Genomic DNA, 16193 nt, shown 5'->3' with positions numbered 1-16193 from the left:
CATCCAAATCAGGTGAACGGTGTAGGAATTACAACGGTTTCTATATGTGCCTCCCACTTTTTAAGGGGCCAAAAGTAATGGAACTATCAACTCAAAAGCTATTTCATGGACAGGTGTGGGCTATTCCCTCGTTATTTCATTATCAATTAAGCAGGTAAAAGGTCTGGAATTGATTCTAGGTGTGACATTTGCATTTGGAATCAGTTGCTGTCGACTCTCAATATGAGATCCAAAGAGCTGTCACTATTAGTGGAGCAAGCCATCATTAGGCTGAAAAATCAAAACAAACCCATCAGAGAGATAGCAAAAACATTAGGTGTGGCCAAATCAACTGTTTGGAACATTCTTAAAAAGAAAGAACGCACTGGAGAGCTCAGCGACACCAAAAGACCCGGAAGACCACGGAAAACAACTGTGGTGGATGACAGAAGAATTATTTCCCTGGTGAAGAAAAACCCCTTCACAACAGTTGGCCAAATCAAGAACACTCTCCAGGAGGTAGCTGTATATGTGTCAAAGTCAACAATCAAGAGAAGACTTCACAAGAGTGAATATAGAGGGTTCACCACAAAATGTAAACCATTGGTGAGCCTCAAAAAACAGGAAGACCAGATTAGAGTTTGCCAAACAACATCTAAAAAAGCCATTACAGTTCTGGAACAACATCCTATGGACAGATGAAACAAAGATCAACTTGTACCAGAGTGATGGGAAGAGAAGAGTATGGAGAAGGAAAGGAACTGCTCATGATCCAAAACATACCACCTCATCAGTGAAGTATGGTGGTGGTAGTGTCATGGCGTGGGCATGTATGGCTGCCAATGGAACTGGTTCCCTTGTATTTATTGATGATGTGACTGCAGACAAAAGCAGCAGAATGAATTCTGAAGTGTTTCGGGCAATATTATATGCTCATATTCAGTCAAATGCTTCAGAACTCATTGGATGGTGCTTCACGGTGCAGATGGACAATGACCCGAAGCATACTGCAAAAGCAACTAAAGAGTTTTTTAAGGCTAAAAAGTGGAATGTTATGCAATGGCCAAGTCAATCCCCTGACCTGATTCCGATTGAGCATGCATTTCACTTGGTGAAGACAAAACTGAAGGGAAAATGCCCCAAGAACAAGCAGGAACTGAAGACATTTGCAGTAGAGGCCTGGCAGGGCATCACCAGGGATGAAACCCAGCGTCTGGTGATGTCTATGCGTTCCAGACTTCAGGCTGTAATTGCCTGAAAATGATTTGCAACAAAGTATTAAAAAGTGAAAGTTTGATTTAGGATTGTTTAGTTTGTCCCATTACTTTTGGCCCCTTAAAAAGTGGGAGGCACATATAGAAACCGTTGTAATTCCTACACCGTTCACCTGATTTGGATGTAATTACCCTCAAATTAAATCTGAAAGTCTGCAGTTAAAGCACATCTTGTTTTATTTCATTTCAAAGCCATTGTGATGGTGAATAGAGACCAAAATATGAAAATTCTGTCAATGTCCCAATATTTATGCACCTGACTGTATGTAGTAAACGACATAATAAAAGCTGGCCAGAGTCTCTTCTATCAATCATTCTCTTTATATGTTTTATCATTGTATTCTGTTAATTTCCCATTGTATATTACTGTCAGAGTAAGTTCTTTGCATTATGACCTGTACATGCTATTTTCTTTCTAAGTGTCCATTTACTGCAGCTGCTAGGGTTGTGGGATGTGCACTTATAGAAATATGGCAATCATTTTGGATTTTTTTTTTTTTTAAATAATCTAAACTATTCTAGCACTTAATGAAATGCTGCCAATATTACATCCTTTCACAAGGTTGAAGGTAGGCGCCAGCTATACCCTCCATGACACTAAACACACCCACAGACCTATGTAAACCACACTGGTCACGACCCTACATTATCAGTCTGCAGCACTAGTCACACCGCCTGCAGCGGCACACAATAGGCCCTTCATATATTTCAGCTCCAGGCCCATGTGGATATTAATCCGGCACTGATTACAGTACCTTTACTATTATAGCTTTTTCTTGGTGTCTTTATTTGAAACAAATTTACTGAATCACTCAATATTGCTGTACGCGTATATATCCTAATCCTTCCACTACTTCCCACACTTTTATAGCCTCTCTCTCCTAAACTGTTCTCTAAACCGCCAGTGCTCCCTCCCGGCATACATACTTCTGCCCACATTTACCAGCAGCTGCTGCAGGTGGTTCCAGTGCCTTTAGTACTAGCTAAGTCTTTAGGTGTCATGACAAAGAGAATTGATACCCTCAGGGCTGGTAGGAAATTAACATGGATGCTGGTCAATGTAGTCAAATTTCTGTACTTTCTGCCAATTAAACCGCAGTAGTTTCTAGTAAAAGCCCGAGTGGTTTTATTTCCAGAAACCCACTGACATCACAGAACAAGGGTCGCTGGAATCAAATTTCCCCTACTTAAGCCACAGGGCTGCAGTAGTTTGTTGGACAGACCTGCCCTAATGCATAACAGATGGGATAAGAACATGACCATTCTATATGGTTTAACAATCAAGTAGCTACTGTTATATTCAAGGTAAATAAGTGCATAAAAAAATAATATGCTGCTTCGAAACAGCACATCGCATCTAGCAGCATCGCTTTTCCTTGCTCTCCATAGAGGAGCGTGGAAAAACGTGCTACCATAATATGCCTGACATAGAAACCGCCTGTCTCTCAGGCAATCAGCACTCCCCCATACTATTCAATGACACTGTCCTGGGAGTTACCTGTTATTTTTTGTGGCTACTGTACAGTGGCAATCCATGGGGACGAGAGTTCCATTGGTTATTTTTCGAAGACGAGTGGACTACTACATGGAACGAGGTGGACCGACTACATCCAAGGATTTGGTAAGTATGATGTGTGTATATGTGTGGGTTTTTTATTCTTATTAAAGAATTATTATTACCTCGTTCGGGCTGGCATCCTTCGCCGTTCCGGCGTTGGTATTAAGATAGGCGTCGGTATTTCGACGCCTATCTTAAGTCCCTTGTCGGGATTTCGATATCGGTATTGATGCCGCCAGTCTCATAACTACATACCATTTCGTTGGGATAACTGCGCTTTGCATAATGTGGCAGCCGTTTTCTATACCAGCCACATGTACGCTTTGAATTAACCCACAACTGAATGATATAAATGTACTTACTTTACATGCTGCCAAGTTGGTAGAACATATCAACACTACTATTTTCGACATAATAGAGGTCTGGTCTACCAAATGAGATATGTGTAATTTGTTTGCAGTAATAATTATATATGTACAAGAAGCTATGAGCAGTGTCTGTGATCAGTGATTGTTAATGAATAATTATATGTTGCAACTGAAATAATATTTATTATAAAACATATGTTGTGTATAATATTGGAACCAAATCAGTTTAAATATAATAAAAAAATGTAAACAATAGTTTAATCAAAATTCAGCAGCAAAACAATACAGAGAAAATGGGTACACCCAATAAAAACATGAAGAGAGTAAAGATAAAATTGAAAAAGTTAATATTGTACCATGAATAAGCCGAAGAAGCCAAATAGATTTTTTTGAAGTGTAACTATAGAGAGGGATGGTGGCAAGTCACCAATAAGGGGTGATAGGGAAGGGGGACAGGTGAAGGGAGTTTGGAGATAAGGATCCAAGGAGATCAAGAACAAAAGGATGAAGAGGGACAATCACCCAATCAAAAAAAAAAAAAAAAAAAAAAAGGTTCTCTGGAAGTTATGAAGCGAGGCGCTTGGTTTCCAAATCTTCCAATCTCGAATTATACGTGCCATAAACATCATTTCATAGATGTGCCAGAGCCTAGAGGTGATATTGTTGATAGTAGGGATATAGGCCCTCATTCAGAGCCGTATGCTCTGAGCAGAGCGCACGCTCTGAATGAGGGCCGGGCTCCATTTTCATGGAGCGTCCTCCTGGACGCTCGTATAGCTGTGGGTCACCACCCACAGGCTATACGAGCGTGCATTGTGATGGTCGCGATGGTCGAGACAATCGCGACCATCGAATTTGCGAGCCGGAGCCTGCGGTTGAGGTTTTCAACCGCAAGCTCCGGAGTGATTTTGGCTCTATCAGAGCCAAAATCACTCCCACTGACATCACTAGTGATGTCAGTGGGCCGGCTTCTGACGGGAGGCGTTCCCGTGGGAACGCCCCCGTCAGGGAGGCACGCCCCCGGCACGCCCACCAAAGGGGGCATGCTGTCAATCAACATTGACAGCACGCCCCCTTTGATCGGACACAACGAGCGAAGGACTTTCCTTCGCTCGTCGCGTCTGGTGCATGCGCACGACGGAGCTCCCTCCGTCGTGCGCATGCTCAGTCCATAACATCGACCCACTTGCGAGCGGACAGCCGCTCGCGAGTGGGTCTGAATCAGGCCCATAATTGGCTGCTTCTAACATGCAGCAATTTGGCATGTGACAGCTGAAATGATATGCCTAATAAGTTGTTTGAGGTGATGGAATGTGGAGAAGATATGTAAAGGAAATAAGAAATACTATGGAGAGCAGACAATATCAACATTCAAAAGAGCAATAATTAAGTTCTGAACATTCCGCTAAAGGTAAAGGTAAGCAAGTTAATGGCAGCTCCATCAAATGTATAGGAAAGTACAGTGTACCATCTCTGGACAACCTCTTCAACAGCCAGAGAAATTTTGTGTAAACGTACTAGGACATAACACCAGCGGTATAAAGGTTTATAGCAGCTATTTTCTGTGTTTTCTCAAATTCTTACCAATCCTCCCCATCCAAGGTCTCCCCCAACTCTCTTTCATGGGCCGTATTCAATTAGAAGCGAAAAGCCGTTTTCCGCGGAAAAGTATCGCCGATTGCGTCTTTTCGCCAGGTCAGAACTTATCTCTGTATTCAATTCCAGCTGGTTTTCGCATATGTGGAAGGTCAATACAATGTAATAGGCAAAAAAGATTCGCCTCTGTATAGCAGATGAAAAGAAGTGCAACATTTTTATTTTGGGGTGCAAAAAAATGTAAGAACACCCCAAAAAAGTACTTTCATTTTGGGACGAAAGAGCACAAAGTGGGGGGACAAGTATAAAAACTAGCGAAAGAGACTTTTGGGGGGTCTGCAAGGATGGGTCAGATGTTTTTATGATTGCAGATACTTGCAACAGGTGCGTATTTCATGTTTTTTTTAAACCACTTTAGAGACTATAAAATATGCTAGCACCCATTTTCAAGTACCCCAAATTTGACAGGTCTACTTATTTTCACCAAAAAATACTGCTTAATGCCATTCTTCACCACTTGTGCAAAGACGCTAATAAGAGACTATTGAAAGAACTTTATTAGGGCTATTCGGACACCTCTACATTGATTCCCAATGTTAGTGCATCTTTTTTTGGGGTTCAGGCTGGTTTCCCCAATTCTGACAGCACTTTCCGCCTGTTCTATTAAGCGGGTGCGATACTAATTGAATGTGAGAGCCACAGTAGAGAGAAGGCAGATGCAAGTCCTAGACTCTCACACTCTATCATAGACCAGACCCTAGAAGACCAGATCATTCCAGAGGATGCACTGAGCCAACTGTGCAGAGTGATAGTAAATGAATGTTTGAAGTGAGGAATACCCAAGCCCCCGCCTCACGTTGGTCGCTGTAGGAGTTTTAGACGGACCCCAGTTAATTTTTTTTTGCTCAGATAAACTAGGAAGAGTTGAATTGTAAGCAGACACCTCCTTGCTGCATCTGCGATCCCAGCACTGCGACCAAGGTCGCAGCAAGGAAGCACCATTGCAGCCACCGATCGTGATGGTTCTTCCTTTGGCCAGGCTGCGGAAACTGAAGCTTACCGTAGCCTGACTGGAAATCTGTGTCCACCGACGCAGACCCTGACCATGTCTCCAGGAAAACAGGGGGCGATACTACCCAGTTTCCGTGCCACGCCCCTCAAATGCTGCAGCATCTCAATCATACTGCGGCATGGGGGGGGGTTTACGAGCAAGATCACCGAATGGGTCCTACCATCGGGTTAGTATACATCTCTGAATCAGGTCCTTAGTTAATACATTTTAATGTGTTATTTTGTATTTTTTCTTATTGAATGCACTGTTGATCGATATGTACTATAACAAGGAAGTCTTAAGACCGATGCGGCATCCTCTGAAGAAGCTTTTACAGGTGAAACTGTCAGAAGTTTGTCCTGGTCTGTATTTGCAGCACATATACTCTGGATGTACAGTTTCTGCTGGATCTCATCAATAGTGTTTACCTAAGCTTCATATTATGAAGTACCCAATCATTGTGTTTATTGGGGAAGCTTAAATAAATGGTATCACACCAGAGCCGTAACTAGACTTTTTGGTGCCCTGTGCCAGAAAGAGCATTGGCGCCCCCTCATTTTTCAAAGGGACATAATGCACCCAAAAAAGGGCCATGGCTTCATGGGGAAGGGTCAGGGAAGAGATAGGAAAGTCCAGGAGATGCTGGGGATGAAATAAGAAGAAGCTACAAGCAATAATAATAATAAACAGAAATTTGACAGGCCCAAACAGCGCCCCCTGAGCTGTGGTGCCCTGTGCGATGGCACCGGCCGCACTACCCTAGCTACGGCCCTGTATCATACTAACTGTTTTCTCTGGCATGGGTGTGAATTGTTCATCATACTATGACCTGAATGTATCCAGTGATATACATCTTCAGCCCATTGGTACTAATAAAGTAAAGGGGAAACAGACAGATAAAGGAGAAAAGACTTGATTGTACTGAAACATGTAACAGCCCTTCTTTTCATTTTGCATAGTTGCACATCATAAATCAAAGGTGTTTCTAAAAAAAAACATTGCATTATATTTGCAGAACAAAGCCATTTTTCATTAACAGTGGTACAATAAGTAATGCAGACTATGAATTTAATCATGAATAAAAAAATTGGATTTTAACGGGCCCAATGCAAATTAACAAAGCTGCAAAAATGCTAAAGATTACCCCAGTTTGGTTAGAATATATACACATTACGTTTAACAATCGGTTGCTACATGAACAAAAACATACCAGGAAATAAAATGAACATATACTTAATACACTGCATGGAATTTAGCCCCAGCTAAAACGTTCACTGGCTTGAGATAGGTTGCAAAGCAAGTATACAAAAACCAATTCTACTGTATGTATACCTTGGAAATGTCCCAAGCTGAAAAGGAGCCTCTGCAACACCACCAGCATTCGTAACACAAAGAGTAGACAAGTCTAAAACAAACAAACTTGCTATTTTTTCTTACCGTGGGGAGTTAAATCCACTATCTACAGTAATGCTGCTACTGTCCATGCTGTCCAGACGAGCCGAGTGTGTGGCCCTCTGACTGCTGCTGCTGTCAGTTTCCTTTGGATTTAGAAGAGTGAGGTTTTTCTCAAACTTCCTTTGTAAATCCCTTTCCTTCTCCCGTTGTAGCAGCCACTGCATCGTCCCCACATCATCTCGGTTCTTTTCCTCCTCTGCTGTCTTTTGTGTACCTTCCTCTGACTCGTCATCTTCAGAGACATTGTAATAATCAAAAGAGGCTTCTGGATTTCCTGCTGGCTCCTGTGGCCGTGGTGAGACGACAAGGTTTGGGGTAACTGAGGTGGTAATAGGTTGCTCAAAGTTCTCGATGCTTGCTGGCAGTGTTTCAGGAGAAGTCTTTTGATGCGATTTCAGTAAACTCACACCCGATTTATGAAAACTGTTCACAGACAGGCTATTGTGCAAAGGTTTGAATAATGTATCCTTACTGAATATTTCTTTCCTTTTGTCAAGGCTGCTTGATTCTGCATTGTGATGTGGAACCAATCGTCCATTTGCTGTCACCTCTGGGGATTGCCCAGAAGCAGCAACTGATAGACTACTTACAGTGCCTTTTGGTGAATCTTCTTTGTAGTCACCTTGTTCTCTGGCTATGTGTTGTTGTGGCTTCTCAGCAGGAGAAAGTCTTTTCAAGCCTTCTGTGAGACTTGGTATATCAATGTCCTCTTTATTTTTTCCTAAAGGGGATGGAGCAGTAAGAATTGTTTCACTAGATGTATTACACTGAAAATAGTCATCTGCTGTTTTTTTGGAACAAGAATTAAGTTCACTGTAAGAGGATAAAGTCTCTGGAAGTTTGCCTTGTTCCATTAGGCTACACGATTTAGGGGTATCGGCACCACCACTAGATAGTTCTGGAACGCATGGATCTTTGTAAGATAGAGTCCTTTGATGACTCAAACTACTATGCGATGGCCTTAAAGTGCCATCATCTATATAAGACTGGCTTGGTGTTTTATCATCAAGACTGCAGCCTTCACCTAGATCATCTGGTGTACCTAAAGAAGCACCACTTAAAGGCCCCTTTGAGTTGTCCATTGACCTCGATCTTTCCTTGGCTTTATTTGATCTTTCATTTCTCGACCTTCTATCCTGTGTATGGCTGTGGCTTCGATGAACCTTTGAATGGGAACTCCCCCTGGAGGGTTCAGGAAAAGGCATTTCAGTCCTCCTTTTTGCCAGCTCACCAGATACATCCCATTCTGGCGTAACAGGAAAATGAGATTCTATCATGTTTGGGTTACTGAGCACTACAAAATTCTCCCCTCCTTTGCGCTCCATTATGAAACAACCTTCCCTTGGCGATCGATTTCGAGGATGATAGAACTCATACTCTCTCTCTCCAGGCAGGTCTAAATGGGAACCTTCAGAAGGGTCACCTTTGGAAGCCCTATTCTTGCTATGTGACCGAGATTTTCCATGAGTTTTTCTGTGTGTCCTGCTCCTTCTGCTTCTTCCACTATGATGAGCTGATGAACCAGCTTTGCTCCTCTGAGATTTTTCTTCTTCAAGTTTTTTCATTAGTGCAGTGTGCCTTACGACATTTTCCACTGTTAAGTCTGGGTTTATTCGTCTAATGATCTCCATCTCTACTTCCCGGGGTATAGTGTTTGGGGTGTCCTCATCCCTAAGAGGCCATTCTTCAGGAGGAAACTGGGCCGAAAAATTTGCAAGCTGTTTTGCCTTGTCTTTTTTAAAACTTAGCCTGAACAATTTTAGACCAAACTTTTTAGATGGCTTTTCCCCATCTTTAGGTTTCGTGAGGGTTTCAGTTTTATATGAATAATTTATGGTACTTTTGCTTTTTTCTGAAGGGGGGATCTGGCACAATGAGGGAGGGCAATAGGAGTCTTTGCAGTCTTTTGCAGATTTCCTTTGTAAGGTGGATGCATGAATGCTATGCATATCTTCTCTGCAGCAATGACAAGAGTCGCAGTGGTTTTTGGAGAGAGTTCTGTCCCTGACACATCCGGAAGGGGATGGTGTAATAGTTCCTGGTTGTGGAGAGGTACACTGAGACCGGTCAGGTATCCTCTCATCCAAGTGATACCATTTACTGTTAGTTCTTATAAGGGAAGGGGTTATGAAATAAGTCTGTGGGGTCACTATAAAGTATCCATCTGGAGTCGGATATATTTTCCTCTCTCGGACGAGCATATTGAGTGTATGTCGCAGGATTTCAGGGCTCGGGGTCGGCACACCTGAATGAAAATACCAACAATAAAAATATATTAGTGATACTGTATGATAGAAATGTTTTTTTTTCACAATATGAAACTGTTTTCTAGATTTCTCATAAGTGCTCTACAGAAAAACAAAACTATTTAATATGATGGAACATACAATGACAAAATTATGTGAATATAGATTTTAATTTGAAACCTCTTAAGCTGGGTACACACTACCCAGTCGGACCCGGCATCAGCAAGTGTGCATGTACGTGTGCATATACTTGCTGCATGCCGGGTCTCGTCGCCAGCGACGTCGGCCTGGGTACACATAGTCTGATGTGTACCCAACTTTAGGCACCTGGATTCAGTAGTAACAAATATAAGCGAATTGCAGCAAGCATCCCATTTCTTATAAGGACAATAGAATTGCCATTTTCTGATGTGCTATACTCTGTCACCAATACCACACCCATGGAGATGGGGCTATTCCAGAAAACAAAAAGGAGAACGCTATGCAACTGCAAAAAAACAGAAATTAGAGGTGAATTACTAATGGAGGACAGTATAGTTACCATTTATTCTTCAAAAAATTAGCAGTGCTAGCAGATAATTAGGTGTCTTGAGGTGGCCACACGTGTGCAACTTTTGCTGCTCGACCCTTGCTCCAAGCAACGGAAACACTGTCCCATTTGACCACATGTATATGAGCAGCTCCCTATGACCTTATGACCTGTTAATGGCCATTTTTCTACCACATTTTACAACATGCCTGAATATATGATCAATAATTTTTTTTTTTTTTTGGACATTATACTAATTAGTTTAGGGCTTCACGTGCTGCAAGCTTGGACAACTACCCGAATTCAATTCACCAAGATGTGCTGCTGAACATATTCCGTAGGCACTCTGGGGCAAATAAGCGAAGATACATCGCCGTGGACTGATATGGTGGAATTCCTCAGCACATCACGGAGCACTGAATCGACATCTGAGCGATGGTTGCATTAAGCCCATCACTCGTACTTCCATCATGGCAGAATCCTGTCCATGACTAGTATAACGGAGACTACATGGGATAATACACTTTTTTTTAATAATGCATAAATAGCTAAAACACCATAAAATAAGATTACAGGTAGAAGGATGGTACGGGATCCCAGCGGTCGGGATGCCGGCAGTCAGAATATGGACAGCGGCATCCCGACAGTCAGAATGCCGACAGGGTCAGGTACGCATGCTACCCCTAACCCTCCCTCACCGCAGCCTAGTCCTAACCTTCCCCCCCACTGCCACCTAACACTAACCCTCCCCCTGGTGCCTAACCCCTAACCCTAATACTTACTGTCGGGATGCCAGTGGTCAGGATTCTGGTGCCGGAATTCCGACTGCTGTCGGGGCTCCGGCGCCGGTATTTTGACGGCTGGGATGCAAACTACCTCCCAGCAAACTACCTCCCCAGGGAGGGTTTGTACCCGACCGCTGGGATGTTGACTACTTCCCCATATAACCTTTGCCACTGTAGATTTGCTGAAAATGGCTTTCATGCCAACTCCACTCCCAACCAGCAGAAAGATGTCAATAGAAACTCTTCTGTTCCCTCATAAAGAAACATGCAATATTCAGGCATCTACTAGATGATGTCAGCATCTGAAAACGCAGGTCTGTCTGGTGTCAGATTATGGAACGGCAGGGCGCTTGCAACAAAATCCAACTTAGTCTGCTAGCTCAGAGGTAATGGTGATAATATTCACAATAGTTGTTAAATTGGTAGCATGCTTTGTATTAAAGTCACAAAAACATATGACATGTGACCCATCATATTTCATCAGGCACTTCCTGTTTAACCCCTTGAAGGATATCTTCTACCAGTATTGTTCCCATGGTCATGGAATATTTTTATGTACATTCATTTTATTATTAATTTATATTGAATTATTATTACATACATCACATTACTTCTTTCTATGGTTACATGAATGGTCATTTGGGAAGCTGTACCTGAAACTTTGGAAGAAGCATTGTATACAGACAAGCTGTTTTCTTCTCCTTTTGGTATACACTCTAAATATTTCTGTTGTATTACTCATTTGATATTTACTATATTACACTGTGTGTATTAACTATCTCCCCATCCAAAGAAATGTATGAATCCGACATTCACAATTATTATTATCCTTTATTTCTATGGTGCCATAAGTGTTCCGCAGCGCCTTACATAGTACATAGAACTAATAAGTGAACAAGAAACAAGTAACTTACAGTACATTACAGTGCAGGACGAGGACACGATTTATATACATTGCTGGAATAGCGATTAAAGCACTCACAATAAGCTGCCGGGAGTTGGCAGTCCCGTGTTAGGTGCCCTTATGGGGAGTAGAGAGTAGAAGAAAATGTAAATAGAAGCACATGAGGGAAGAGGTCCTTGCTCGTGAGAGCTTACATTCTAAAGGGGAGGGGCAAACAGACAGGTGTGACACAGAAGGGGAAGATAGGAAGGAAAGAGCATGAGGTGGGTTAGGATGAGTGCTGGAAGGCCTTGATGAAGTAGTAGGTCTTGAGAGCCCGTTTGAAGATTTGTAGAGAGGTGGAGAGTCTGATGGGGAGAGGAAGAGCATGCCAAAGGAAGGGAGCAGCACGGGCAAAATCTTGGATGCGGGAGTGGGAGGAAGTAATCAGTTGGCAAGAGAGGCGGCATGCATTAGTTGAGCGAAGTGGACGGGCAGGAGTGTGAAGGGAGAGAAGGTCAGAAATGTATGTGGGAGAGGATTTGGTGAGGGCTTTGTAGGTGAGTGTAAGAAACTTGAATTGGCATCTGAAGGGGAAAGGCAGCCAGTGTAGGGCTTGAAGGAGAGGGGAAGATGTAGAAGGTCTGGAGAGGAAGACGAGCCGAGAAGCAGCATTGAGAACCGAATGTAGTGGAGAGAGGTGGGAAACTGGGAGGCCAGCTAGAACATGGTTAAAGTAGTCCAATCTGGAGATGACCAGTGAGTGGATGAGGGTTTTAATGGCGTCCTGGGTGAGGAAGGGTCTAATCCTGTAGATATTTTTTAGGTGGAAACGGTAGGACTGCGAGAGGTGCTGAATGTGTGGTTTAAAGGAAAGGGAGGAGTGTAGGATAACTGCAAGACAGCGCACTTTGGGGCTAGAGGAGATAATGTTGATAAGAGTATGCCAATATGGTTGTAAAGTTAATTCAAGCATTCTAACCGGATCGGCATTATAACTTTTAATATGATACTTTATTATCATGGTAAAAGTTATAGTGCAGATCCGGTAACAATGCTTTCACTAACATTAGTACCATGTCAGCACACAGATGTGCCCACATACATCTTAATTCCTTGCGCATTAAACAGCCCTTCTAGTCGCACCTTGCCGTGGCGTGACTCTACATCTTTTCGTGCAACTTTTTCCCTTTAAATGCGTCTTATTTAAGCATGCAGATACACCTGCAGTCGCACACAAAACATAGGCATACCGCATATCATTTTAATCATCAGAAGATGCTTGTGCCTCCTTTTCGCATTGCTTTGCAAATAAAAGATGCATTTGAAGGCAAAAAGTTGCACAGAAGATGATCTGCGCTATACAGAGTTGCTCAGCATTTGCGCGTTATGTTTAACACAAGTTGTAGCGTACGGAGGTAAGATGTATGTGGACCTATCTGTACTCTAATCGATATTAGATAGCTGACAATGTGATTACATACATTGTGAATGTCTAAAAATGATAGCGGTCCCCTTTGGATGTGCCTTAATCCATTCATTGTTTTCAAATAAAGCAAATCCTGATACAGATGATTTCTGGAACAGAAAAGCACATTTATGAAGGGTACGCAAAAAAATTGTTTAGGGGTCCATTTAATTACAAATGGTGATAGTAAAGATTTTCTATCACTGCAATGTTCAGATCCCCATTAATGTTGGCTTAGCTGCAGTAAAGCTAAACTTACTACTTTGTCAGGCCAGAGTACCGGCATATTCACATGTGACCTGGGCTGACGGGTAATGCATGTGCAGTGGACTGGAAGCCCAGGTGTGGACTTCCAGTGTCAATTTCAGAAAAATGTTAAAAAAGTCTAATAAAGAAAAAATAAATAAAATAAAACAGGCAGTATTTTTTTAGGAAAAATGCTTCTGGACCCCACTAATGCCATCCAGAGATGCTAGCAATCCTTTTTAGACAGACAATATATCTCCTTAGGAAGCTGACAATACAAAACGGGTGTGGTTGACAGTCATAATCACAATGTCAGACACTGCTGCAATGTTGACATGATAGAATGTCGATAAATCGTCCCTGGTGGCCCAGCGGTCATTTACCTACTCCCAATGGCAGCAGTGCGTGGAGCAGTTCTGGCGTAGACATCTGATGGAGAGCATTTTCCCCCTACACTATTCCTAATCTCCTTACCCCTAACCTTCCCCCTAGTGCCTAACACTAACCCCCCCCACCGCCGCAGCCTAACCCTTTCTCCCCAGTGCCTAATCCTAATCCTCCCATCCCACAGCATGACCCAAATGTCCATATTCAGAGAATGTATGGATTTCACATGTTGGTGCACCCCAAACAAATCACCTGCAGGGCTCAGTAGATATGGATAAGCCACATATCAGGTAAAAACATAATTCTGCCAGTTTTAGGGTTCATATCCGTATGATATATAATCCATTAATCTACTACACTATATACATACATATCTTTATATACTTATATATGACATACACACCCCAAATCGGAGATCATAAAACCATACTTGCCTACTTTTGAAAAAGCATTTCAGGGAGATTGTGAAAACACCACCTATGAGCGCGGCGGTAAAGTGGGCGTGTACTGCTACATCTGAGAGCCGTGTCATAACACTGACTTACATCCACATGTAAATGATCCCCAAAGCAGTTAGTAAGATGTACATGTTGATGAAAACACACTGATGCAGCACAGAAAATGCATGTACCCATAGGGATCATTGTGCCTTATATCCAATACAGGGAAATGATACTAATGATCCCATTTGAATGTACACATTTGTTTTTTTTTATATAACAGCTTCATAATGGGGGTAAGGTCATACATGCCTACCCTCCCGGAATTCGCGGGAGGCTCCCGATTTTTCGGGTAACCCCTGCACCCCAAAAGGGTAGGCATTTCTCCGCATTTCTGCCCACTTCCTAGTGAAGCGGGCAGAATGGGGAGCATTTCCGCGGCAATCGCGGGTCTCCATGTAGGGGCAGGGCTTAATGACGCGATTTTTCACGAATCGCATCATATGGCCCCATGCTTATTTAAATTCTAGCCAATAGTGGCAATTTAGCGTGAGGGGCGGGGTTTAGTTATGCTAATTGATAGCCGCCCCCCCTCCCCCCCATTGCTATCCTCCTGCTTCTCTTAGCCGGGCATCTCCCGGGGAGAGAAAAATAAAATAGGCAAGTATGGGTAAAGTGCAATCAGGGAGATTTCTGGACTCTTCAGGGAGATGGCTACTATTTCAGGGAGTCTCCTAGATTTCAGGAAAAGAGATTTATAGAGACACATTTGCAAACTGCAGATGAGCAATAACTAAGAAGTTGAACTGCATTAACATTGATTTCTCATGTTCCCATAAAAACACCTGACTAGCTTAAAAGGTCCTAGGAATGAAGTTAAGACAAGAACCTAAATCGCTAGTGCTCTTCCCGGATACATTTTGGCAGGTGCAATGGCCCACATGCTCTTCCATGGGTTACTCTGCTTGCCAAGTAAAAATTGTATCCTTTACGGTACAGAAGAGAAAACATTTGCTATGTCACGCTGCCAGTGTCAGTGGGAGGGCAAGAGTGTTTTGTTACCGCCTCTGCAAAAGTTCGATGATTTCTCTTAGCAAGCTAGGTAGGTGGTCATATTGCCTAATTGCACATTTATACAAATTAAATTTGCAATAACTTATTAAAATGAAATTACAGAGATGATCATAACCACCAAAGTGGCAGGGTCCATTTTTCCTTTCAAAATGTCATAAACCGTTTGTCGCTGCATGTCACCATAGGGCAGCACAGACGGTGTAATGGTTAGCATTTCTGCCTCACAGCACTGAGGTCATGGGTTTGATTCCCACTACGGCCCTAACCGTGCGGAGTTTGTATATTCTCCCTGTGCTTGCGTGGGTTTCCTCCGGGTACTCCAGTTTCCTCCCACACTCCAAAAATATACTGGTAAGTTAATTGGCTCTCCACAAAAATTGACCATAGTGTGTATGTGTGTGAGCATGTGGTAGGGAATATAGATTGTAAGCTCCACTGGGGCAGGGACAGATGTGAATGGTAAGATATTCTCTGTAAAGCGCTGCGGAATATGTGTGCGCTATATAAATAACTGGTAATAATAATAATAAAATAAATAATAGTGCATTTGCTGCTAATTTCAGTGTTAAGCAGCAATGTTTATAAACCATGTCCTTATGCTGCACTGTTAATAACTGTTTTTCTTGTGTGCTCTTTTGTTTATGTACTTTGTAAGGCGCTGCAGAATCTTTGTGGTGCTATATAAATAAAGGATAATAATAATAAATGAATAATATTAATGTTTGTGTTTGTGAAAGCAATGATAATCAGGCACAGATTAAGCAGTTTGTATTGCTCAACACTCACTTCAATATTACTCATTTCCTTTAAACTGAATGAGTATTAGCTGTGAGATGCACATTGGAAAGTGCAGT

General features: G+C 42.4%; 1 protein-coding gene across 4 annotated transcripts in view; it reads right to left on the bottom strand.

The window, feature by feature from the left end:
- STOX2 (storkhead box 2) overlaps positions 1-16193 on the bottom strand; it is a 308412-nt gene that overhangs the window by 17481 nt on the left and 274738 nt on the right. For all 4 annotated transcript variants that reach the window (XM_088446974.1, XM_088446976.1, XM_088446977.1 and 1 more), the window contains exon 3: positions 7264-9526. In XM_088446974.1, coding sequence (XP_088303100.1) covers positions 7264-9526 — 2263 coding nt within the window. The remainder of the gene's footprint in view (positions 1-7263; positions 9527-16193) is intronic.

Source organism: Taudactylus pleione, unplaced genomic scaffold (assembly GCF_031769625.1).
Source record: "Taudactylus pleione unplaced genomic scaffold, aTauple2 ptg000408l, whole genome shotgun sequence".
Classification (NCBI taxonomy): domain Eukaryota; kingdom Metazoa; phylum Chordata; class Amphibia; order Anura; family Myobatrachidae; genus Taudactylus; species Taudactylus pleione.
The sequence above is the reverse complement of the archived record's forward strand: the minus strand, read 5'-3'. Positions and strand labels throughout refer to the sequence as shown.